General features: G+C 40.3%; 2 protein-coding genes across 3 annotated transcripts; one reads left to right on the plus strand and one right to left on the minus strand.

Moving 5' to 3' along the window:
• Positions 1-428: 428 nt before the first annotated feature.
• On the minus strand, positions 429-5,096 carry hpdl (4-hydroxyphenylpyruvate dioxygenase-like). Of its 2 annotated transcripts, XM_014993565.2 has the most exons (5): positions 3,916-5,089; positions 2,644-2,810; positions 2,409-2,560; positions 968-1,095; positions 429-896 (listed from the first exon to the last, which is right to left on the minus strand). In XM_014993565.2, exons 1-5 carry the CDS (start codon positions 4,641-4,643, stop codon positions 740-742), a joined length of 1,332 nt encoding a protein of 443 aa, XP_014849051.2. In that variant the 5' UTR covers positions 4,644-5,089; the 3' UTR covers positions 429-739. The 2 variants fall into 2 exon arrangements, with proteins under 2 accessions (XP_014849051.2, XP_087872731.1); XM_088016605.1 differs by lacking the exons at positions 429-896; positions 968-1,095 and adding an exon at positions 1,694-2,312 and having other exon boundaries at positions 3,916-5,096.
• An 867-nt stretch (positions 5,097-5,963) lies between these two features.
• Positions 5,964-22,633, plus strand: zranb1a (zinc finger, RAN-binding domain containing 1a). Its single transcript, XM_014993564.2, has 10 exons — positions 5,964-6,311; positions 8,085-8,935; positions 11,879-12,066; positions 14,485-14,638; positions 15,950-16,021; positions 16,292-16,490; positions 16,988-17,108; positions 19,873-20,002; positions 20,458-20,687; positions 21,629-22,633. The coding sequence occupies exons 2-10, from the start codon at positions 8,119-8,121 to the stop codon at positions 21,842-21,844; spliced, it is 2,127 nt and encodes a 708-aa protein (XP_014849050.1). The 5' UTR covers positions 5,964-6,311; positions 8,085-8,118; the 3' UTR covers positions 21,845-22,633.
• The last annotated feature ends 693 nt before the right edge of the window (positions 22,634-23,326 follow it).

Genomic DNA, 23,326 nt, shown 5'->3' on the forward strand with positions numbered 1-23,326 from the left:
GGAAACATCCATGGTGGCCAATCAACACCAAGAGCGTGTACCGCCTCTAAAATGTAATTAAATTAATGTGTGAAATATTACGTTTTGTTTTTCAGATGGACAGGTGGTAGCTAAATAAAAAATACATGTCATACCTTTTTTTTTTATTTGTAAAACATTTTGCAAACTACTTATCAAATTCCAACAAATGTACAATTTTGCAATACATTGCTTTAACCAGTCATATTAAACCCCAATAAAATAATTTGAACTTTACATATGCAAAACGAAATGTGAAAAATTGAAACGACTGAATAGATTTGCAAAGCGATGCACGAAAGAAGTGTTTTGAAATGTAATTAGAGGAAGCCCCGTGTGTGACACCATCTAACTGCAGGTTTCTGCAAGCTTTCCAGTTTGCATGGTCCATGTAAAGGCAGAGCTTAGTCTTCTCAGTCTGTGGGAAATCGATTTATTATGGTGCAGCTGCTTTCCGTTAATTTGGTTTGCTTTGATAAACAGAGAACAGCCCTTCAAGTGTTACATTCATGTTCCAAGAAAAGCAACCGACACGACATGAAGTGAGGAGCTTTATGATTATTTCATACATTTCTTTTAGCTCCTTCGCATATGACCTCCAGTTGAAGTATTATAACATTACGTATAAAACACGCATGCAATAAGTTACGTTTTTAGAAACAAAAAAAAAAAAACAAAAACAACAGAGCGGCGGTCATTAGTGAGCAGACTGCACATTCTCTTAATCCCTCCTCTCGTTCTCCATGTACGCCTGCACGGACCTCCACAGAGCCCGGATGTTCCCTTCGCCAAAACCCGTCGCCCCTCTGCGCTCAATCAGCTCCAGGAAGAAGGTGTCCTCGGCGAAGAGGGGCTTTGTAAACACCTGGAGGAGATATCTGAAAGCATAACCGAAAGGTCAACACACATTATGAACCACCTTGACTCTTACTACGAGGTCGTGACCCACCTCCTGTTTTCGCTGCATCCCGTCTGTGACGATGGAACCTCCTGCAGGTCCGAATCCAGAAGAATGCCGTGCTCCGAAAGCCTCTGGGGATCGAGTCCCACCTTCTCCATTTCCTGCAGTTTTCCGACCTGCCGGAGCAGGCGTCACGTGTTAGATAAATCGCTGGTTTGCAAATCAGTTGGATGGATTTTCAATGCGCCTGATGCCCACATGCAATCTACGTGATAGGGACAAAGATCGAAATGCTCACAGAGAGCGATGCGGTTCTCATGACGATGGTTAGAAAAGGTGTGGCGTGAAGGAGGGAAGTGAATGGTAAACCATATTGGGTAACACTTTATTTGAAGGGGGTTGAATAAGACTGTCATGACACTTTCATAAACATGACAAGAAATCACTACTGATATAAATTTGTTATAAAAGTATTACTGATTGCACTTTAAAAATTAGGTAACTTTATGTTATTAAAGGTAAAGTTTAAACAGTGATGATTTCCTGGTTAATGTCAAGTTGTCATAACAAAGACATTTTGAATAATGTCAACTTTGTATTAAAGTGTCATAATTTACCGAATGACAACAGTCATAAATATTCATGAAGGCTTATTCATGTTCAGGACAGGTGTTATGTCATGTTTATGAAAGTGTCATGACAGTCTTATTCACCCCCCCCTTCAAATAAAGTGTTACCCCATATGGTTATCATAATAATATTCCAATTCCGACGTTTTCTTTTCTCGACTATTTAAACTCTTGTTTTGTTGTTGCTTCTCCCTAATTTTCCAGGTTTTATTTAAGAATTATATATCCTCATTGTACAAAAAAAATATATTATTTGCTTTGATTTATTCGGATATTTTCTAAATTTACTACTACGTTTTCAGGAAATAGTCTTGTTTTTTTATTTAACCATAACTATATACCATCACTGAGCACATCAGCTATTTAAAAACAATATTTTATTGAGTACGTTTTGCTTCACAATCATCTTTCAGTCTGCAGTTATTCTTTTGCTTTTGTAGCAGTGGCCTTTTCTGGATCATTGCAAGTCATAATCGTCCGCATTAATAGAAATAAGTGCTTAAAACATGTCATACTGTCAAATAACTCTTTATGAGTTTCTCTTTTTAAAGCGAAATACTCAAATGAACACATGGCATGCTAACCAGACTCTGCATATCTGTGTCTTTGTCTGTGCTGTTTTCATGAACAGAGAGCGGCTCTGTCCTTGCCGTGCTGGGCGGTGTCGTGGCCTTGAAGAGACTGATTATGAGCTGAGCTGTGTCAGGAAATCTACACAGAGAGAGAGGCTAAAAAAGGAGTGAAACCAGCTTTGATTTTATTTCCTTTTGAAAAAAAAAAAAGAGAGAAAAAAAGACAGCATTGAATAAACGGACTTTCTAAACTTCCTTCTCTCTTATGGCAATAAGGTGTGTGCAAACCTCTGTGTAGTATGCAGGAGGAGGGGAGAAAAACTGGACTCCAGCTTCAGCCATCGCGTGCGCGGTGGAGACAATGTCTTTGGTGTAGAGTGCGACGTGCTGGACGCCTGCCCCTCTGTGCTGCTCCAAGAAGGTGTCCACCTGGTTGCGGCCTGAAATATGAGTAGCAGTGTGCTCAGAAGCTGCGATGTCATGAACTGTAGAATAATCCGAAGTATCAGCCGGGTTGTTGTACCTTCGTGAGGAAGTGATTCCGCGATGACAAACTTGCAGTCGGGTTCTTTTACGTCGGGGAAGGGAAGAGCGATGCCCGCTTTGCTGCAATTCCAGTACTGCATGGCAGTGAGTCGAAGTCCGACGCCTTCCTGGTTCACAACAAAACCTTCGTCTACATCTTCATCGCTACAAAAAAAACAAAAAAGGGTTGTTTACCTTGAGATAAATTACTTCATAACGCTTGTTCTAATAAGCATTCATTGAAAAATACCTGTGGTGCTTTTTCCATGAGGGACTCATTTTTTTGTGGGTGTCTGAAAAATCCAGTTACACCACTGGGAAAAAGCAAAACACAATGCCTTGCAAAACATATCCTAACCATTTTTATTTTTATTTTGTCCCATTCCAACGACAGACTTTAATGCAGCTTGACTGGGTTTTTGATAAACCAACACATAACAGTGTCACATAGCTCTAGAAAATTATGATTTCGCAGATTAGAAGGATGTTTTTTTGTTGTTGTTGGAGATTTTAATTACAGATATCTGCAAAAGATGTCTAGTTTAAGTATTAAATGTCAACATTGGTCACCTAAACTAATTTAGGACGCCAAAAAAAAAAAGAGAGACTTTTTTCAACTTTTTTTTTTTCTGTTTTCAATACCAACACGGATGGACTACTCCTGAGTAATATCCATTTCTCACCAGTAAGTGGCGCTAAAGGATTCATTACAACTTTTGCCTTATTCAACGCTGGAATCAACAATGATCATCACAAAAAAAGAGAGAAATATATAAATATAAAAAAGAACCAACTATAATTAGCATGTAGACAATAGCTTCAAATAGAAGGGATTTTTTTTCACACCATCTGTATTTGTGTAAGATGGAGCCTTTACCTTCATCTTTTTTTTTGTTAGGGAGGGAGCAATCTAATCTGTAGAATTTGAAATGTCAGAATGTATAAAATGTAAAAATCCCAATGTAGCTGAGCACGAACCAAGATACAGGTTAATAGTGAGCTCTAAGTGCAACTTAAACCAACAAAACGGCATTGGTGACACTGCTGTCAACGTTAACATTAATATACAGGATACTACAGCAAGTGCACTGGAAGTAATTTAATATAATATATTTGAATCCAGCTGTCATTCTGAGTGTTCCAAACAAAAATTAAATTTCCATCCTAAGAACAAAATTTGACTGAGGAATTACATTTTTGATTAAACAGTGTGGTTTGATGATGCATAACTACACTCTGCCATACGTTATTTTTTTTTGCCTTTACTTACCCATCAATGAAAAATCTCTGAAAGCCAAAAAGCTTCTCATACCACCCTATGACCTGGTGGGATGACTTTCTGGGACTGGCATAAGTTATGTGATCAAAATGGGTAACTGGACAAGACAAGTCCTCCTCTTCCAAGCTCCAGTCCTTCTCAGCGATAGTAAACCCAGGCAAAAAGGTCCCTCCGTATTTTGTCTTGTCAACCAACGTGTGGCACACATTTCCCACAATCGATTTAACCACGGAGTAGGTGACGAGACCATTTTCGTCCTCGACTGTCGTGGGAGGCACAAGGAAGTTGCAGCCCAGTTGGCGGAGCACCTTGAACGACCTTTCCACGTCTTCCACCTCGAAACACACGTTACTGACAGAGTCCACCGGATGGTGGGTGTGAACATCGTAAAGACACGACGGGTTACTCAGCTTGTGTTTCTCCGAGTGGACTCGGGGAGCATGATCGGGGTGTTCACCGTTTCCACCGTCCTGCGGCCATTCATTCAAACCCACACTGCCCTGAACGGGTCCTTCATTCACGACGAAGACTGACGTTCCCTTCCGGAAAGCCACCTGCCTTGACTTGTCAGTCAGTCTGGTGGCAAACAAATTAAATTTGTATTTTGACACGAGGTCGTGGGCTAATTTCAGCCCGTTAGAAACGTGAAGCGAAACGTGGTGTAAACTGCGCAAGGGGACTGCCATGTTTTTCCTTTTGAGTGACGGGGTGCGCATCATTTGTAAGCCGGGGAGGAAGGTGGCGCGCCGTGTGGGCTTGGTTTGAACAAACTCTCAAATGGCGCCACTCAGTTATAACAACAACAATAATAACAACAACTGAAAACTAAATTAAAGGGAGTCATATCCACAGTCTGTTTTTTTTTTTTTTTTTTGATGAAGCAAATGCTTAACACGAAACACTGTTTATTTATTATGATTAAAACTGATTAATTTAAATGTTGAGATAAATTGTGTTACATGTTACATGTCATTGTGTCTTTATAAATTGTGCATTGTAAAGACACAATTTTCATATTGGTTGTATCGAGTTGCAGATAATTCATGGCTAAATGATTTATATATTATTAAAACAAAAAATACATATTATAATGAAATTTAAAGGCAGTTAATTAAAAATAAGATGATTAGTTGACGATAAATGTTAGTCTTGTATTAATACCTTTCAGTGTAAACTTGACACTGACAATATAGATGAAAATAGTGTTTCAGGAAGAAATGACTGGAGGAGTATTTTGAAGAATTTCCTTTAGTATTTTCAGTTTTATCAGAAAGAAAACAAACAAGAACACGGAGGTTGATAAATGATAAATCATGTTCTTTGTTTCTGCTTTGAAAAAAATATATATTCAGCTTTTCAGTTGCTGTTGATGAAACATTTGCATGCTTTAATATAAATGATTAAAAATAGTAATCAGTTCCCCTTATTAAATACGAGCAAGGCATGCAGCACAGCAACACTTCATGATACTGTTACTTAAGTGCTATTTATAGGAAACTTGTTTAACAGCTATAACTATCTGTCACAGCTTTGTTTAAGATTACATTTTCTTCACCTCTACCAATATTCCAGAATATTTTGTGATGCATTGTGAATAGCAAGTGAAAAAAGCTATCTTTTTCTATATTAGACAAGATAATACATCGTTCACTTGTTATTAAAAACATAGTGGCATCTAACTCTCCACTGTCAATGTCGATATGTGTGTCTGTGACCCCTTGGCTTTAATCAATTACCTCTTGTCTTCCATAAAGGAGGGTAACTCCTCCTACTCCGTTTCGTCATAACTTCCCAAGCCGTCCCCCGGCTAACCGTGGAGGAATGCACCCGAACGTATTTAAATAATAAGTGATATAAGTTTTAAACAGGGGCGTAATTGAGGACAAATGAATGAGATGAGAGTGATTATCAATCTATCAATCAATCTATCTCTAAAAGTTGTTGTATGACACAAAAAATGCGTACCAATGTGAAATCTTGCGATACCAAAAATTCCGTCGGTTCCTGAAGGCATCCCAGCCCTCAGCCAGATGATTGGTGACGACACCATGCTTGCGTTTATTTTGGCTGTGCTCCTCATTTGTCTCGCTGTCGCCGCCATTAAACCAGACGGGGACAGTTGTAAACCATGGAGAGCTGTGAATTTATACCGTGAGTCGCGGACTTCCGAGAGTCTGTCTTTGTACTGCGAGGTGTCGTTGGGTTTGTAAAGGTGAACATGTGAGAGACAGACGGAGTATTTCGGACTGGGAAAGGTTTGATTGAGCAGGAGGAGGGGAGACGTGGAGGAGGAGGAGGAGGCGAAGGTGGAGAGGGGTAAAAGCTGGACGGGAAGGATTTGTTGTGGTTTTCACCAGCTTTCAAGAGGCTAACACTGTCACGAAACGGTAATATAGTGCATTTTTATTTACCTTATTAGGTAACGGTTTTGTGTTTGTGCCCTAGCAGATGACTGTCGGTGTTTTGTCGATACTTGGCGAACGTTCATTCGCTACGAAGTTAGCTTGCCAGCTAGCAAGCGTATGCTGAAGGCTGAAAATCCAAACAAAGAATCCACACTATTACACAAACTCAACACTGCCTCTGATAACATACAACTACTGTGTTGCTTTACCTATGTTGAAATTACAAGCTGCCACATTTTGAGGAAGAAATTCGCAAAAATGCGAAGCATTTAAAGGGTTCGCACGTATGTATCGAGCTGTGAAAATGCCAGACTCCCACAATTTAACAGAGCTCTCTGTTGATTTCAGAGTTTGTATCTCTAAGCAAAATAAAAAAAAAAAACTACTTGTAAATATCGATAATTTTTTTTCTCCAATTTTCAGCTATGAGATTTTCCTCTAAAATGTCTTTGCAGACATGAAACTCGTCTTACTGCTGCAAAACAAAGATCCAACAAATTCTTGCAATTTTGTTTTGTCAGCATTTTGTTTTTTGTTATTTTGTACAGAGCAATGACTCAGATTTTCCCTGCTCTGCTCTTTGTAGATTAACAAGGGCATAGCAAGCTGTTATTATCTGGTTAGAGGGGCTATCCGGTTGTGTAGCCAGCCTGGAGTCGGCTGCCTAACATTGCGTTTGTAGCTTGCTTAAATCAAAAATCAAATCAAATTTTATTTGTATAGCACATTTCAGCAGCAAGGCATTTCAAAGTGCTTTAAATCATTAAACACAAAAACACAAGAGTCATGCAACATTGAATAAACGATCAAAAACATTACATTTAGGTTGCTAGCTTCAAAACTTATCTAGTTGGAATATTTTCTTGGTTCATTTGAAGAACTTTACAAAACTTCAAAAGTTTCCCATCATGTGATGCCCCTGATTTTAACTCATTTTTTAAAACCTTCACCTCCGATCTTATGTCATTATTTTGCCATTAGCTCTACTTTCTCATAGAGCTCAACCATGAGCAAAACCAATGTACTGAATTTTACTTGCAATGTAACCCACACACCTCACTGGTTTTGTCAAAAAGCTTCCATGTCAATTTGACAACTTGGAAAATCTGATTTGCAACAGTTCAGTAAGTTTGAGTGTTAGAAAACTGAACCTTCATTCTGCTTTTATAGACAAACCTATATATAAACACCAGATATTGACTCAGTTTAACAAACTTGGCTTACCACTTGTAGCTTAAAACAGCATCTCTTGTTTTTTTTTTTTTTAATTAAATAAAAGCTAATCAATGTAATAGCCAGTGCTCCTTTAGTTTCCCACATGGGACTATTGCCCAACAGCTACATTTGTCTTCCACCAGGCCGGTAGCGTCCATCATCAGGAGGGGAAGGGCCTGCACTCTGTTAAAGGGAAACTTTCTCTGGCATCCCATTAAAAGATCTTTAAACTATATGATGAAAGATTTGAGCAGTTTAGAGCCTGTAACTTTTTAACGTCTTGGTAACCGTCCCATTCCTACTCGAGACTGATGTGGTGGATGAACAAAAAAGATATCCACCTTATAACTGTTAATGTTTCATATAAAGTCGTATAGAAACTCTGGAAGCACAATGTTTTTTTACTCAGTCATATTTTTCCATTCTTATCTATATTTGAAAAAATTCTGAAGAAATGCGCTTCTAGTTGAATCCCAAATAAAACTTTCAATAGAAGTTTTGCAAAGTCTGACAAGCTCTTTCTTTTTGTCTCACTTGAAGCTGGATTTTACCCACCAGGAAAAAGCAACCCACAATGACGGAACAAAGGGTGAAGTGGGCCTGCGACTACTGCACCTATGAGAACTGGCCGTCTGCTGTCAAGTGCACAATGTGCCGCGCGCCGAGGTTAACGGGGCCCATCATTACAGAGGAGCCGTACAGAAACATCCCCGAACCCGATCCCGGTCCAGAGTGGAATCCCGCTAGAACTGGGAGTGAGAGCAGCCTCCTGATCTGCCCGGACTCCAGCGCCAGACCCAGAGTCAGGACGTCCGGCGTGGCTGAGCTCGCCGGCAAATGGTCCTGCCAGGTGTGCACGTACCTGAACTGGCCGCGCGCCGTTCGCTGCACGCAGTGCCTGTGTCAGCGACCGCGGACCGGCAGCCCGACGGAGTCGCCCCAGACCTCGGGTACCAACGCAGGCTGCCGCCCCTCCAGCATCCACTCCCCCGTGGACACGTGCGAGGAATATAACGACCGGAACAGACTCAACACGCACCAGCAACACTGGACATGTACAGCTTGCACTTACCAGAACTTGCCCAGAACTACAAAGTGTGTCATGTGTGACCTCCCCAAACCCAACAACCAGGAAGCAGGGGGGCTCCCGGAGCCCCCGCAGTCCTGTCCCCTGATCATCGAGCAGGACGCGGCGCGGTGGAGGGGCAGCTGCAGCGGCAGCCAGCTTCAGAGGAGATCCCCTCCTACGGCCAAGAGGGAAGACTTCCAGAGGATCGAGGTCGCAGCTGGAGCCATGAGCACCGAGGAGCATGAGGTCAACTTCAAGAAGCTGAAGCAGATCAGGAACCGGATGAGGAAAACTGACTGGCTCTTTCTTAGTGCGTGTGCTGGTAAGCGTTTACTTTTCTTATTGCACTTTCGGTTTAGGTAAAGAAACAGTTGTTTTTTGTTTTCCCCCTAATCAACATAGGTTGCAATTATACATACAACCCCAGTAACACCCAGTACAAAGTCCTTTATGAAGCTTCGGGCATAGTCTTATGCATATTTGGCAACTTTTATCAGAATTAGTGTTTTATTTCATCGAAATTATTTGGTTTTCTGGCACAGGATGAGCTTTTGAGCTTAATCCGCACTGTTGGTAAAGTGGAGGAAGGGGTTCGGAGGATGGAGGATACACATTTATTATTCATTTTTCTGAGTAGTAACAATGTTAAACAAAAAAAAAAAAAAATAGTTGAAATTCGGTCCAATTTAACCTTGAGGCTGAGTATGTTCTCAATGTGCCACTGAGAGGATCTTTGAGAATCTCTCGAGTGGGGCTGAATGGGGCGTCTGGGCAGAGCAGTGAGAGTGGAGCCTGTGACCGGAGTCCCTCTTGGCTGCGAGTCAACACGCCCTGTAAACAGTGGCGCTTATGTCCCGAGCACGGACCTCCGGCAGACGAAAATAGCCTCGCCAAAAACCTGAGAAACTGCCAACAACAGAAAACCTGAAGGCAAAGCAACACGTGACCAGCAGTGCACTCTTGACCTTTGCACCGGCTGCACCTCCCTAACTTGCTGTTGAGGATTAGAAATCACTACAGCTGTGCTAGGAGTACTACTTTTAGTCGGTTTAGCACATGTACAGAGGCAGCTGACTCACTAGTTCTCCTTGTGCCGTTTCTAAGCAGGAAGTGTCCGAATCAAGCGGCGCAGTTTGACCAAGACGCCAAGCACTTCCTTTGGTCTGAGAACTCAAGTCTCACTTCACTGTGTTGTTTCCTCATATTTCTGCTGCATTAGACATCTGTAGTCGAGCCAGAATCTCTGTCCCTTTGGTTCAAGTGTCACCTTAACTATTGCCAGCTTCTGTTTTTGTTTTGTTGTTGTTGTTTTTAACGACCAGGTTCCACTGACAACAAGTTCTTTAAACTTTTAATTATCGAAAAAGACGAAATGTTAGCCATTTTCAGTATCAATATCAGCAATTGTATTCGAGGCTCACAATCCGCAAATATTTGAAACCCCCTCCAAAAATTCTTAAAATTCTCTAGTTTATTAGTTCAACACCAAATTTACCTTAATATTTCTTAATGAGCACCATGGAGACAGTCGTGGTGCTGCAGCAGAAGCTAACATCAACAGTCTTCCTTATCGCTGCTCTTTGGGGTTCAACCAATCAGTGCCAAGGAAAAAAAACGGTGCTCCTGGATTGGCTCCTGTGGAAATGCCAGCCAATAGAGTATCAGGCAGCATTGTGTCTTGGATTTTCAGCTTCCCAAGCTTCATTCCTTTAAAATATATTTGGATACACTCTGTTAAAAAAAAAAAAAAATCATCTCTGTGTAGGTTTTTCCGCAAACAATTTGGAGTTGAGTTCTACAGAGAAATACATGTGGGGGGTCCACTGTACATAATTCTGTTTTATAATGATAGTAGTCATTTTGTACAGCAGTTGCTCTCACACATGCAGTCTGTTTCTTTTGCTACTTAATAGGAACACTGTTTTTATGCTTTCTTATATTTTAATTCTTAAAAAATCGGAATCAGGTGAACTCGCCATTAACCGTTCAAGTCTTGATTTGAAAAGTCCTGATCACTGTTTCTTTTAGGTATTGGATGTACAGGGATTTTTATGTTTGTTGGTTGTCTTTAGTTTTTTTTTTTCTCTTAATCACTAGTTGTCCACATCACAAATACTGTGAGTGAAGTTGAAAACAATCAACAAATAGGACCGGGAATGTAAACACAATTACCGTCTAAAGTTAACTCTGTACCTGATGCTCTTTAGCAAAGAACACAAATGAAAATCTGGAGATAACATTTCAACTTTTATAGAGGGGAAAAAAAAAAAAGTAATCTAATATTTTACAAGTTCCTTTTCAGCTCTGGTGCTGTTACAGAATGTGCCAGCTGGAGTCATTTAGTGCCTCGTTATAGATGCGTGTTTGCAGAATGTCACTCGGCGTGTGTAAAATGAGACTGGACGGCTCTCGGGTTCGACTCACTCGCAGCAGCCACCCTGTTTCCTGGCAGAAAGCACCTCCTCGCTGCAGAGAAGCTGTTTGAGTTTTCCAGCGCCTTGGTGCCCCGCGTGCCATCTAGCTGTTGCACTTTTCACTCATCGCAGATGTTGCCCACAGGGTCCAGAATTAGAGGGGGTAACACTAATCCGCACAGGCCGTCCTCTGCCTGACACAGCCATCTGATGGCTCTGCGTTTAGGCTGCAGGGTTTCGCCTGCTCTCCGCGACTGTGTGGAAGCTGTTCTCACGCTGGCTTTGCTGGACGCTACAGCTAGAGGTCATCCAAACTGTTAACTGACATCAAGATCTACGTTTGCAGTGCAGTCATTTTTGACCTTCGTTTTGTCCATTTTAAACTGCAAATGTTGTCTTTGGCATTTCTGTCAGACTAAAGTTGCTTTTACATGCCGTCTTTTGTTAGCCATGATGCTGATCCAAGAGAAAAAGTTAATGAGTTTTCTCACTTCTGTGACGGTATTGGTAAATGTGTCCCACTCAGTTGGTCCAAAGTCAGAATTGGTCAATTTTCCCTTGTTTGACTCTTATTAAAGATTGATTGGTCAAATAATGCAATCACAGGTTTTATTTATTTATTTTTAATGTCAGTCATATGCATTCAGACTAAACACTCCCGAGATTCTCAGGCTGTTAACAGATTGACTAGCAGTAGTTTAATATCAGACAGATGAAGTTTTGTATGAAGCTGATGGACCAATGAGGATTGTATTATCCTGCTGAAAGGGCTTTTATTTACTTTGTGTTTTTAATGCTGTTTTTTTTTTTGTTTTTTTTGTGACCTTGCCGTCTTCCTGCCTCTGGTGTAGGAGTCGTAGAAGGAGACCTGGCCGCAGTGGAAGCCTACAAGTCGTCCGGAGGCGACATCGCTCGGCAGCTCACCGCTGACGAGGTCCAGCTCCTCAACCGCTCCTCTGCGTTTGACGTGGGCTTCACTCTGGTCCATCTGGCCATTCGCTTCCAGAGGCAGGACATGCTAGCTATTTTGTTGACAGAGGTAAGCATTTCGACTGCAGACTTTTATTAGCTTCACCCGCTTGGACTGAAGCCATGCTCTGTGAGGAAGCTGGAACACAGACATCCCTTTGTTAAGCTTGTGTTTTTTTTTTTTTTTTTTTTTTTTTTTGTCTGACACAGCCAGAAAAAGCACCTGCTGTTTTTTTTTAGTTCGAATTTTGGTTATTTTTACTTTAAGATGTCACTTCAAGGTTAAAGTTCTCTGCCTGATAAAATATGGTTTCTTTGAGGTTTGAACAGCAGTTTCAGTCTTGGGAGAGTTGTTTCGGTTTTCTGTTTAAGGACTTAATTGGAACAAACATTGGTCATAAAGCCCTTATGTAATCATTTAAACTTGAAAAAAAATCCATATTTTGTGATTTTACTGATGCATTACCAGATTTTGAGTTTTAAACTTTGATAAATTGAATGAACAGGTAAAGGCAAGGCACCGGTCCCTCGAGGACTGAGGTTGTCACGGTGTACAAGACATGTTGACAGTCTTATTGGCAGTAAAGGGTCCCCAGTGAGCTCTCCATGGACCCCCAGGTTGGGAAATGATGCGTTATTACTTCCTATTCCCCACAGTTCACCATGCAAACCGGATGTCTGTATCTGCAGTGGAAGTGCTCTTTAAGGATTACATGGAGGATTAGCCTGGCTTCAGTCACTTCTTCCTAATGGGGATGTTAATGCAGAGTTGGAGGGTCCTATAGCCAGAGGAAGCAGTGATACTGGAAGACGGAGGGTGAAACAAGGCCCTCAGTAAGAATTAGATTAACTAAGTCCTGCAATTATTGGTTTTAGTTTTATGTTAATTGTCTTGTTGTTTGCTAGTTGTTTCCCTAGTTTGCGTTGATTTATAGAGTAATTTTATTAATGCACAGGAATTAAGTGTTGGATGTGAATATCACTAAATACAAGTGGTGTAGCATTTACAAAGTGTGGATGTTGGGAGGGATCACAGTTAACTAGTAACTATTTACAGTACAAGACTAGCAACATTAATTAATCTAAATACTGATATGCAATTCTAAACTAAGTTTAGAATATCAGCTCTGTGATAATTGTGCCTTTATTTTGAAATGGTAAAACCCTCATTTTATATAAAATGTTCCCTCTTGTGCAAAGTGGGACCTATCCTATTCTTTTAAGTTCTGATCATGATAGCTGCATCCCAATTGTTTGCCGATTATTAATATTTTCTGATCCAGAACTCCTTTACTCAAACATTAAGTGTTACTTTTGGTCTTTGTGAAGTACACGTTACTATGAATAAACCATGCTGAAAGTGTCAGTAATAATATGCATAATGTGCATATGTCATCGTTCTATTTATGTGTACAGAGTTCATCACGGCATAAAGATTATAATTTAATCTTCATATTCATCGTCAGTCACAGAGCTCCTAAGCGTGAGCTGCAGAGGTGGAAGGAGACTAGACACACTTCAAAACGTTACTGGTTTCCACAGACTGCTACTGTCTGCTCTGTGGGTTTTTTTGTGGTGTGAACTGTTGGTTAAAATAAAGTGAAAAGCAGCTACGTCCTCTTGTCATTCATGAGCAGAAACGACACTGCTGTGTGTACACAAGAAACCAAGAAGTTTCACCAAACAGCCTACATAAATAAGAGTTTGCTGCTTTGGTTAAATTATGTCAAGAACATAAGACGGTGACCATTACTAGCTGTTCTCAACAACTTTAAATTGGCAGTTAGGTTAGGGCAATTGGCTTCGCTAACTTAAGTAGCCGTCCTTGTATATTTTCTACGCCATAAATGTTCTTATTGTAAGTCACAGTTTGTCACCAGTTTGCTGATATTCCCAGAGCCTACATTTCCCATGGAAGATGATGGTTGAAAGCTTGGAGGAGAAGAGCAGCTGGCCTTCCTGTTTGCTGAAGTTTTTGTGGCTCTAAAATTTCTCACTTTTCACAAAACGTGCATGTTTTGTCTCATTCCAACTTTAAATATATCCCAAAGGAGACGTTGTCCTTGGGTAGCTGTTTTAAACTTTAAGTAACCTGACAAAATTGAGAAATGCATTTATTAATATGTAAAACATTTACCTATAATACAAGAACGTAATCTGTATATTTTGCCATTTAAGGGAGAAATTAAATTCTGGCTGCGTAACCTTAAGCTTCCAATAACTTGGGACCATGTCGGCTTGGTGACCTGAGCCTATTATCCGCTCTAAGTCCCAGCTATCACAGAAAGAATGGGGGGAAAAATATATATATTTTGAAAGCAGTTCTTAATCTGTACATAGTGTTTTGTTGTATTGCTAATATTAATTGCATCTCTACAGAAAATTACTCGCACTGGATTAAAAGTTCCCGAGCCGTCTTTATAACAAATGAATGATTTGACAAAGACGACGTAATTTCCAGCCATTCAACATCCTGTTCTTGTTTAAGGTGAACCAGCAGGCAGCGAAGTGCATTCCCTCCATGGTGTGTCCTGAGCTGACGGAGCAGATCCGGAGGGAGATCGCGGCTTCCCTTCATCAGCGCAAAGGAGACTTTGCCTGTTACTTTCTCACTGACTTGGTCACCTTCACCCTGCCTGCAGGTACTCATCACACGCCGACACTTCCAGCTTCTCTACACGTTTTTTTTGTCCCTTGTACGCTTTATAATAACGTATTGAACAACTGATTACGTTATCTTTTAGTTCCAACAGGCAGAATTAGTGATTCGTTTTCATCTGTGATCAAATTTTCACGTGCAATAAAACGCTGCCTTTTTGACTGAAATGGATTAATCTTGTTAATACAGTGGAACTTGTCAAAAGCGTAGGGCTATTTTAGAAATCTGTGTTTTTTTTGTTTTTTTTTTTAACCCTTAGAAAAGATGCTGTGTTTGCTGCAGCTGCTACGATTCTGTTTTATAGCTTTCCTTTTCTGCCGACAAATTTCTTGGTAAAAGATTTGCTCAGAGAGAGAGATCCTGGGACCCGAGGCATTTTACGGACAGTCAAAGAAAATTGTACATTTCTAGCAACTTTTATCTCCAACCTCTGTTTGAACTAGAACAAATTATCTGCAGGTCTTATCAAAACAGAGAGGAAATTGACCAATGTCAGCCTAGCACTTCACTTGACCACCAAAGGAGCAAAAGCTTCAGTTCATTTAAGAAGTTTTTGTAAGAGCCTGGTGTTTAGATCTGAAGATGTAAACTTTAGCTGACATCTTACTGTAGTAGCCTGAGTCACAAAGTTAACTCATGTGAAATTTGTGACTAAGACTGTCAAGACTATCAGACTGAAACTCATGTTGAAATAAAATCTCTTTGTCATGATGACAAACGGATACTGCGGCATCCTGAATGTTTTTCAACATGTATGCTAACTTTTATGTCGTATCGGACTGGAACAACTAAAAGACATGACTAGTGCAGGCAGGAGAGGAAAAAAAAAAAAGAAAAAAAAGTGCTGACAACAGAACAGCCAACATCATGACTCAGAACTTCTTGAATAAAAGATTACAAAGCACCGTAGCGTTAGATGTGAGGCTGTGCGTCTGTAATGTGCATGTGTGTGTGATGCCAGTTATTGTTACTGCCGAATGATTTTTGCCCGAGGCCAGCTGCGGGGTTCGGTCTCTCCGAAAAAAGCCGTACGGTTCAATACCGAACCAGAAAATAGCCGGCTGTGTTCTCGCTCTCTGTCGCCTCAGCTCGATGCACACAGAAACGCACACTCCTGCGCTGGGCCGCAGTGTTTACACTGCGCCATCGACTAAATGTCACGAGGGGAATGGAAGTGCAAAGAGCATCCCCCCTCTGCGATCCATTACTGTGGAGTTGATGTTGCTCTCTCCGCTCACAGTCCAATCACTAACCAACGGCCACGAAAACAAACGTTCCCCCTGTGTTCCGGCAGATATCGAGGACTTGCCCCCTGCTGTTCAGGAGAAGCTGTTTGACGACGTGCTAGACCGAGATGTGCAGAAAGGTATTTGGGATTCATTTATTATTTTCATATCTGATATCTGGAGTGAAAGAGTAAGCAGTAAGCCGACTGTCTTATTGGAGAAATCGGAAGCAAATAAAACGGCTACTTGAAAACCTTCTGAATCAGCCTTTTGTTGCATGAGGAAAAATTAAATTTTTCTTAAAACCGTTTAAGTTTTAAGTTTCAAATGAATCCTGGTTTGATGGAATATTCATTGTTTTGTAGTCTTCAAGACAGATCATCATCAACCATTTGTCATTCTGTCCATAGAACTTGAAGAGGAGCCTCCGGTTATTAACTGGTCTCTGGAGCTGGGGACCCGCCTGGACAGCCGTCTCTACGCCTTGTGGAACCGCACGGCCGGAGACTGTCTGCTGGACTCCGTGCTGCAGGCCACTTGGGGGATCTACGACAAGGACTCCGTCCTCCGCAAAACCCTCCATGACAGCCTGCACGACTGCTCCCACTGGTGAGGCGGCAGAGTTCTCAGTACCGGGGAATCCTTTTGACATTTCTTTATTCACACTAGATAATGTTGTTTTTACCATTTTAGAGTGAACCTACTTTGGCCTGTTTGACAGACACTAAAAAAACTGCAAACATCATGTTTAGCCTGTGAAAACACTCTGACTGAAGCCAGATTCCCTAATTGACATGTTCTGGTCTGAAACGTGAAGCCGTTTTCAGCGGTTGCCCCTGAGGTTTCCTCATCGTTTGTTTTCAGCTTTATAAGTGAGGATGACTTCTCACTTTCTTATGCTTTTTCTTTGCTAAAATAAAACACAGGTTGTTGATCTATTTCTGCAGCTTATTTCCATAAATCCTAGGCAGGCAAATTGTAAAGATTTAAAGATTTAGGGAGAGATTCAACATATAAAAAGTATAAATTATGTGCACAGCTTTGATTTATTTATTATGTGGATCACTGACGAAGGGTCCTTTCTTTGTTTTCTTTGTATTTAAAAGGTTTTACAGTCGCTGGAAGGAGTGGGAGTCCTGGTACTCGCAGAGCTTTGGTTTACATTTCTCCCTCAGAGAAGAGCAGTGGCAGGAGGACTGGGCTTTCATCCTGTCCTTAGCCAGCCAGGTAATTGTTCCTTTATAACTGATGTTTACAAAAAATAGAAAACTAATATATAATGTATAAGAAATATATATTTATGTATAATGTAATCGCAAAAGTATTTACACTATTATTTTTTTTAGCTTTTTTTTATATTTCAGTTCAGTTTAATCAAACGTTAACTGGCTGTTTAGATGAGACGGATAAGAAAATGTTTCAGGGAAACACTGGAAGAAAACTTTATTGAGACTGAAAGACATGTACACATGTCTTTCAGTCGGACTAATAGTATTTGATGACAACAACCCTAAACATAAAGAATCCTTGGGTTTTAATGTGGCCCAGTCAAAGTCCAATTGAAAATCTATGGCAAAACCTAAACATGGCTACTTGGCTGCATGCTTTCTATAATCGTGCCACTTCTATGAGTGGGTAAAACTTTCAGTGTTGTTGTGCATGTTGAGACATGACCTCAAAAGACTGGCTGCAATCAATTAGAGCAAAATGAGTCTGGAAACAAATATATACTTTAGTTTTTAATAAAAAAAAAAAAGTGGATCCTTTTCCTTCCACCTCATAGCTATGTGCCTATTTTGTCACTTAAAATCCCAATAGAATGCATTGAGGCCTGTGACTGTAACCTGACAAACTGTGGAAGAGTTCAAGGAATATTGATGTTTTTTGCCAGATGCTGTAGAAACAGAAAATATCAGTTAGTCTAAGATATAGAAAGTCATTTTGCATATGTACACTGCTCAAAAAAATAAAGGGAACACTGAAATAACACATCCTAGATCTGAATGAATGAAATATTCAAATAACACATCCTAGATCTGAATGAATGAAATATTCAAATAACACATCCTAGATCTGAATGAATGAAATATTCAAATAACACATCCTAGATCTGAATGAATGAAATATTCTCATTGAATACTTTGTTCTGTACAAAGTTGAATGTGCTGATAACAAAAATGACCTCCAGCAGGTCATAGTTGAGTTATATTGTGTTGTTTAAGTGTTCCCTTTATTTTTTTGAGCAGTATATGTAACATACGCAACAACGCATGCCTAGACTGCACGACTAGACTAGGCATTATTTTTCGTACCAGTACTATTAAGAGATTTGCAAAGAACTGAGGTGGATGAATGGAGTTGGAAGGAGAATAGCTGCAGATTGACAGCTGATCTACTTAAGTGACACGCCTGCTGAGGCAGCGCTGCTCCTCAGCACGTGATTTGGGGATTTAGCTGAGCCACTGCTCTGACAGAATAAAGAAATGCTGCAGAAGCTTTGATTAGATATCCTCCACTGAGCCTGAAAGTGCCAGACATATGATGTTGGATGATGGCACTTTTTTTGTGTCTCACTTTGTTTCTTTTGAAGCTTTTTGATGCGGATTGTTGCGTCTATTTGAGAGAAGTTGCATAATCTGCTTTCTGCTTATTCAGTTAGTACAAAGATAAGATGAGCAGGTTAGGGATGGGCATGGAGACAGAAACAGAACTGCTGTGTTGCGTTAAAAAAAATGACTTTTTTTTTTTTTTAAACCAGGTTGCATTTATGCTTCTTCTTGTTTTTTAATCCCCTGTTGCCTCTTGTGCAACTCTCTGTATGTTTAATGTACCAAGATGAAATTGTCTCACTGTTCAGTGAGAATTAAGTTGCTTATCTTGTTCCTACTAGCTATGATCCAAGAAACCAGTTGGAAGCTTGGTGGAAATCCAACTTTTATTTTTTTTCCTGGTGATTTAATGCACCATAATGAAACACCGTTGGACCCCAAAGCAACACCACCCTTCAGTGGGAAAGTTGTTACTGAGTAGAAGTTTGCTTTTGTCTGCATCATGGAGGTGGTTAGGTTGAAGAGGAAGCACAGATGTAGGATGCTAATAAAAAGGAAACCATTCTCTGTGTGTCGAGACACGCTTGCGGTTTGTTCAGTTTTGCTAAAGAGAACAAAGCATCAAGCAGATGACAGGAAGGCTGAATGGAGCAAAGGTGATCTTTTGGTTACTTTCGACCTTTACTGTCCGTTATGGGACATGCCGCATTAGGAAATGTAGGCAGGCAGCCTTTTGAAAATCTTTTGAGATAAACATTTTAGATTTTCTGTCGTGCGCAGAGGACGCCTGCTGTTTTTAGTAAAACTGGCCTGGCAAACTGTGCTAATTTGTTAAATAAGAGTTTAAAAATAATCTCTAAACTTTGATAATCTGGTTTCCTACAGTCTTGGAAAAATACAGAATTTGTTTCACCTTTTTCATATGTCAAGATAAGTTTGGAAAAAAAAAAAAACGGTATCCTTTAATTTTCTTCCCATTGTCTCTGTTAATTTCTGAGAATAAGTTGCTCTACTAATCCATGTAATTTCTCCCCTGCCCCCATGTTTTTTTTTTTTTTAATAAAAGATCACATTGCAGTGTCACACTACTATGATTGGTCCATTTGTGATTCTATTCATCCTTCGAATTGTCTATCCATTCATTCGTACAGCCAGGTTTTTGCATATTTTATATTTAAAGCGAGTTATTTTGCCTGGACACTCTCTAAACTTAAGTCGGAGAAGTATTGAAATGTGGCGAGAGAATGTGTAAGAATTCTTACAATAAGTAATAAAAGCCCGCTTACAGTGCTGCAGCAGTGGAATGTTTTTCACCGCTTCTAGCAAATATAATTGTGTACTGCTAATGGGAGAAAGACTAAAGCACAAATCTCACACACCTGACAGGAAATGTATAAATATTAGATGTGAAATGAGATGTTGTCTCCTCTGCTTTCCCTCAGCCCGGGGCCAGCCTGGAGCAGACCCACATTTTTGTTCTCGCGCACATTCTTCGAAGACCCATCATAGTCTACGGAGTAAAATACTACAAAAGTTTCCGTGGGGAAACGTTGGGATACACTCGTTTTCAAGGTGAAGAGTCCAGATCTTAGTCGATGTGGTTTACTTACGTTTTTTTTGTTTTTTTTTTTGTTGGTGAATTCTTCCACGTCAGATAAAAATAACGTTTTAAATTATTATTTTTGCGAGGAAATTTGCAAGTTGATATTTTCATGCAGTTCTACCTCTGGCTTTCACATACAAACGCATTGAGTGTACAGCAGGAAGTGCTCTGGCAGAAGTCGCAGCATAGAGTGTGAGTTTGCTTTCAGACACTCTGCTCTGCTAACAATCCTCTGTTTGTTTCCAGTCAGCTGAAAAGCTTCTGATGTCGGATCTGAGCCGGCGCTTTGTCCCTGCTGACTCTCACACACAGTTTAAAAATAAAGTGTACAGTGGGACAGCCTGTTTGTTGCAAGGGGGTCTGAGGGGTCGCCAGGTTCGCCCGGTCCCAGCTCGTTGAATTTGTGTTTTTTTGCGTCCCCCAGGTGTGTACCTCCCTCTGTTATGGGAGCAGAGCTTCTGCTGGAAGAGCCCCATCGCCCTGGGTTACACACGGGGACACTTCTCCGCCCTGGTGGCCATGGAGAACGACGGTTACGACAATCGCGGTGCAGGCGCCAACCTCAATACTGACGACGACGTCACGGTTACCTTTTTGCCGCTAGTGGACAGCGAGAGGAAGCTGCTGCACATTCACTTCCTGTCTGCTCAGGAGGTGGGCACTGATTTTACTCCTGTAGCTGCAAATTTTCTCTCTCTCTTTCTCTTTAGCTTGACAATTGATATGCTTATTTGATTCTGATGAGAAATGTTTACCATTTCTAAGATTAATAGAGCTCATTCATTATAGCTTTCCTGGCTCAGAAAGTAATGTTGTACAAAATTCACTACAGATTGTGTTGTTGCGCCGTCAGCCTGCTTCATCCATGTCAATACTTGATTTTTCCGCTAAAATGGATAATTAAATTCCCATAAGTATCGACTTTTGTTCTAGGTGAAATGAGATCCATTTACACCAGTCGTTTTGATGGAATTATTTTCTTCAACAAGCAAGGCTTTTAGGAATTCTAGACGTCATTTTCATATGCAGGCTATTGAAGTCTCATGTGATGCTTTAAAAAAAACAAAAAAAAACAAAGATTCTCATTTTCATAAATCTAATAAAAGCTAGTGCACCTCACTGCGGTGACATTGAGCAATGAACAGATGTGTGACTGTTAGCTCACAGCTAAGCTCTTCTAACAGAAGGAAGTAAACTTGGGGCAGAATCTGTCAGCTGTGGTGAACGCACGCTGCGGCTCGACTCTTTACTATTCACACATCATCAGTGAACTTCTACCAGGAAGTGTTAACGATCGGACAAATGTCTTTCATTCTTGCTTTGGAAATTTGCCGCTTCTTTAAAACGCATCGTAGAAACATGTATAACCAAAATAACGGTTCAGAAATCTTGTTCAGCCAACACAAGTTAGTTTTGAGAGAATATTTTCTGCTTGGATAAAATGAAAGAGTAAAAGAAGTGGAGGAGAGAAAAAAAACAAACAAAAAAAAAAACATGACTTCAGTTTCCAGTTTGTTTCAGCGCATAGTTTCACCTCGTAAACGACGTTTGAGGAAACTTTTATAAGTGTTTTGACGTGGCTTGCTTGCGACCAGATGGGGAACGAGGAGCAGCAAGAGAAACTGCTGAGGGAGTGGCTGGACTGCTGCGTGACGGACGGAGGCCTCCTGGTCGCCATGCAGAAGAGCTCCCGCCGCCGCAACCACCCCCTGGTCACCCAGATGGTGGAGAAGTGGCTGGACAGATACCGCCAACTCCACCCCTGCACCTCGCTCTCCGACGGCGAGGAGGACGACGACGAAGATGAGTGAGGACAGTTGGAGCTTTTGCTTCTTTGAAATGGACATTGTAGGCTCTGGGTTCTGGGCTCTCTAAGCTTTTGTTTTGTTTTTTTTTTTTCCTCCCCCCCTCACCTCCCCACTCACCCTCAAAATGTAAACCACTTCCCTGTTATAATGCATGATTTCTGTGAGCTCTGTTGCAGAGAACGTACCTCTTCTCCCATCTAAGCACATAAACGCTTCTTAGTTCAAATTCCAAGGCTCACATTCCCCCCCCACGTTTGTTACCTAGTTATCTCATAGAGCTAAAAAAAGAAAAAAAGCCAGAATATGTCTGAAGATGTACCGTATTCCCCAAGCTGCAATAGATTAGCATTTTCATCTACACACTTGCCATGAAGAAATTTGCTAGGATGCCAATTCCATTTGTTTCATCAGTGGTTGAAGAACAATATGTTTCGCTGAGCACTTATCTTGCCGCAAAGCCCTTATTGATGCCGGATTTATTTATTTCAGACGCCCGGCTTTTAGTTCTCCTCTTTCTGCTCCCCCCGCTTTCCTTTTAAATTTTGACCCGAGTTTTATTTGATTCACCTTGTCTTGAAGTATTTCATTTTGCACAGTTAAAAACCTACATTTTGTAAGGGGAAGGGGGGTGACATTCAAGTTTGCTGACATTTTTATGTGTAACTCGTAGCTCATGTTTGTGTTTTGAAGAGTGAGGGGTGATTACGCCGGCGGGGAAAAGAGAAAACCAAACACTCTGCCTCTTCTGTGGAGAGCATTAGTATTAAACTTAACTCACTTGCATCCACTTAATTTCTGTCTTGATTTTTTAAAATTATTTCTTTCTGTTTTGATATGAGCATTAATCCGGTTGGAAATATTAAGAGATGTCAAATTGGATATAATCTTTTGGAATTGCAAGAAAGAAAATCCAAATAATTCCTTATACCAATAAACTTTAAGGAATGGTTTTGGGAGGCGTAGATGGCCAAATTTCCCTTTACCATTTTTAAAGAAAGTCGATATCAATATTTTTACATTTTTGCCCACGGGAAACATTACATATTTTTTTCTTTTTATAGCAGGCCTACTGTTTTTTTTTTTTTTTTTGTTAAAGAATAGTTTGTATTAATAATATAGTAAAAACCCTTAATTAAAAAGCAAAAACATTTTTCATCTCATGTAGTCAGACCAGACTGGATGCTTATTTTTATACACAAGAGTATGAAAAGTACTGAAAGTGCCTTGTAATTTTGGCTTTATTGTGACTATATTCTGAAATATCAAAAAAAAAAAAATTAGCCAGTAAGTTATGGAGAAAAGATGGAATGCATTACGCATAATTACTGACAACATTTTAAATAATGTTGTAAAAAGTGCAGATACTTTTATATTCAGACCTCAAAGATTAGATTTTAAGAAGTAACAGATGTTTTGGGAACATTCCAGAAAGCAACTTGTAACTTTGTGGGAAAATATTGACTGCGATAAATATGACTGACGATA

Source organism: Poecilia mexicana, unplaced genomic scaffold (genome assembly GCF_051168715.1).
Source record: "Poecilia mexicana isolate PSO_F unplaced genomic scaffold, ASM5116871v1 scaffold_19, whole genome shotgun sequence".
In the NCBI taxonomy this organism is placed as follows: Eukaryota; Metazoa; Chordata; class Actinopteri; order Cyprinodontiformes; family Poeciliidae; genus Poecilia; species Poecilia mexicana.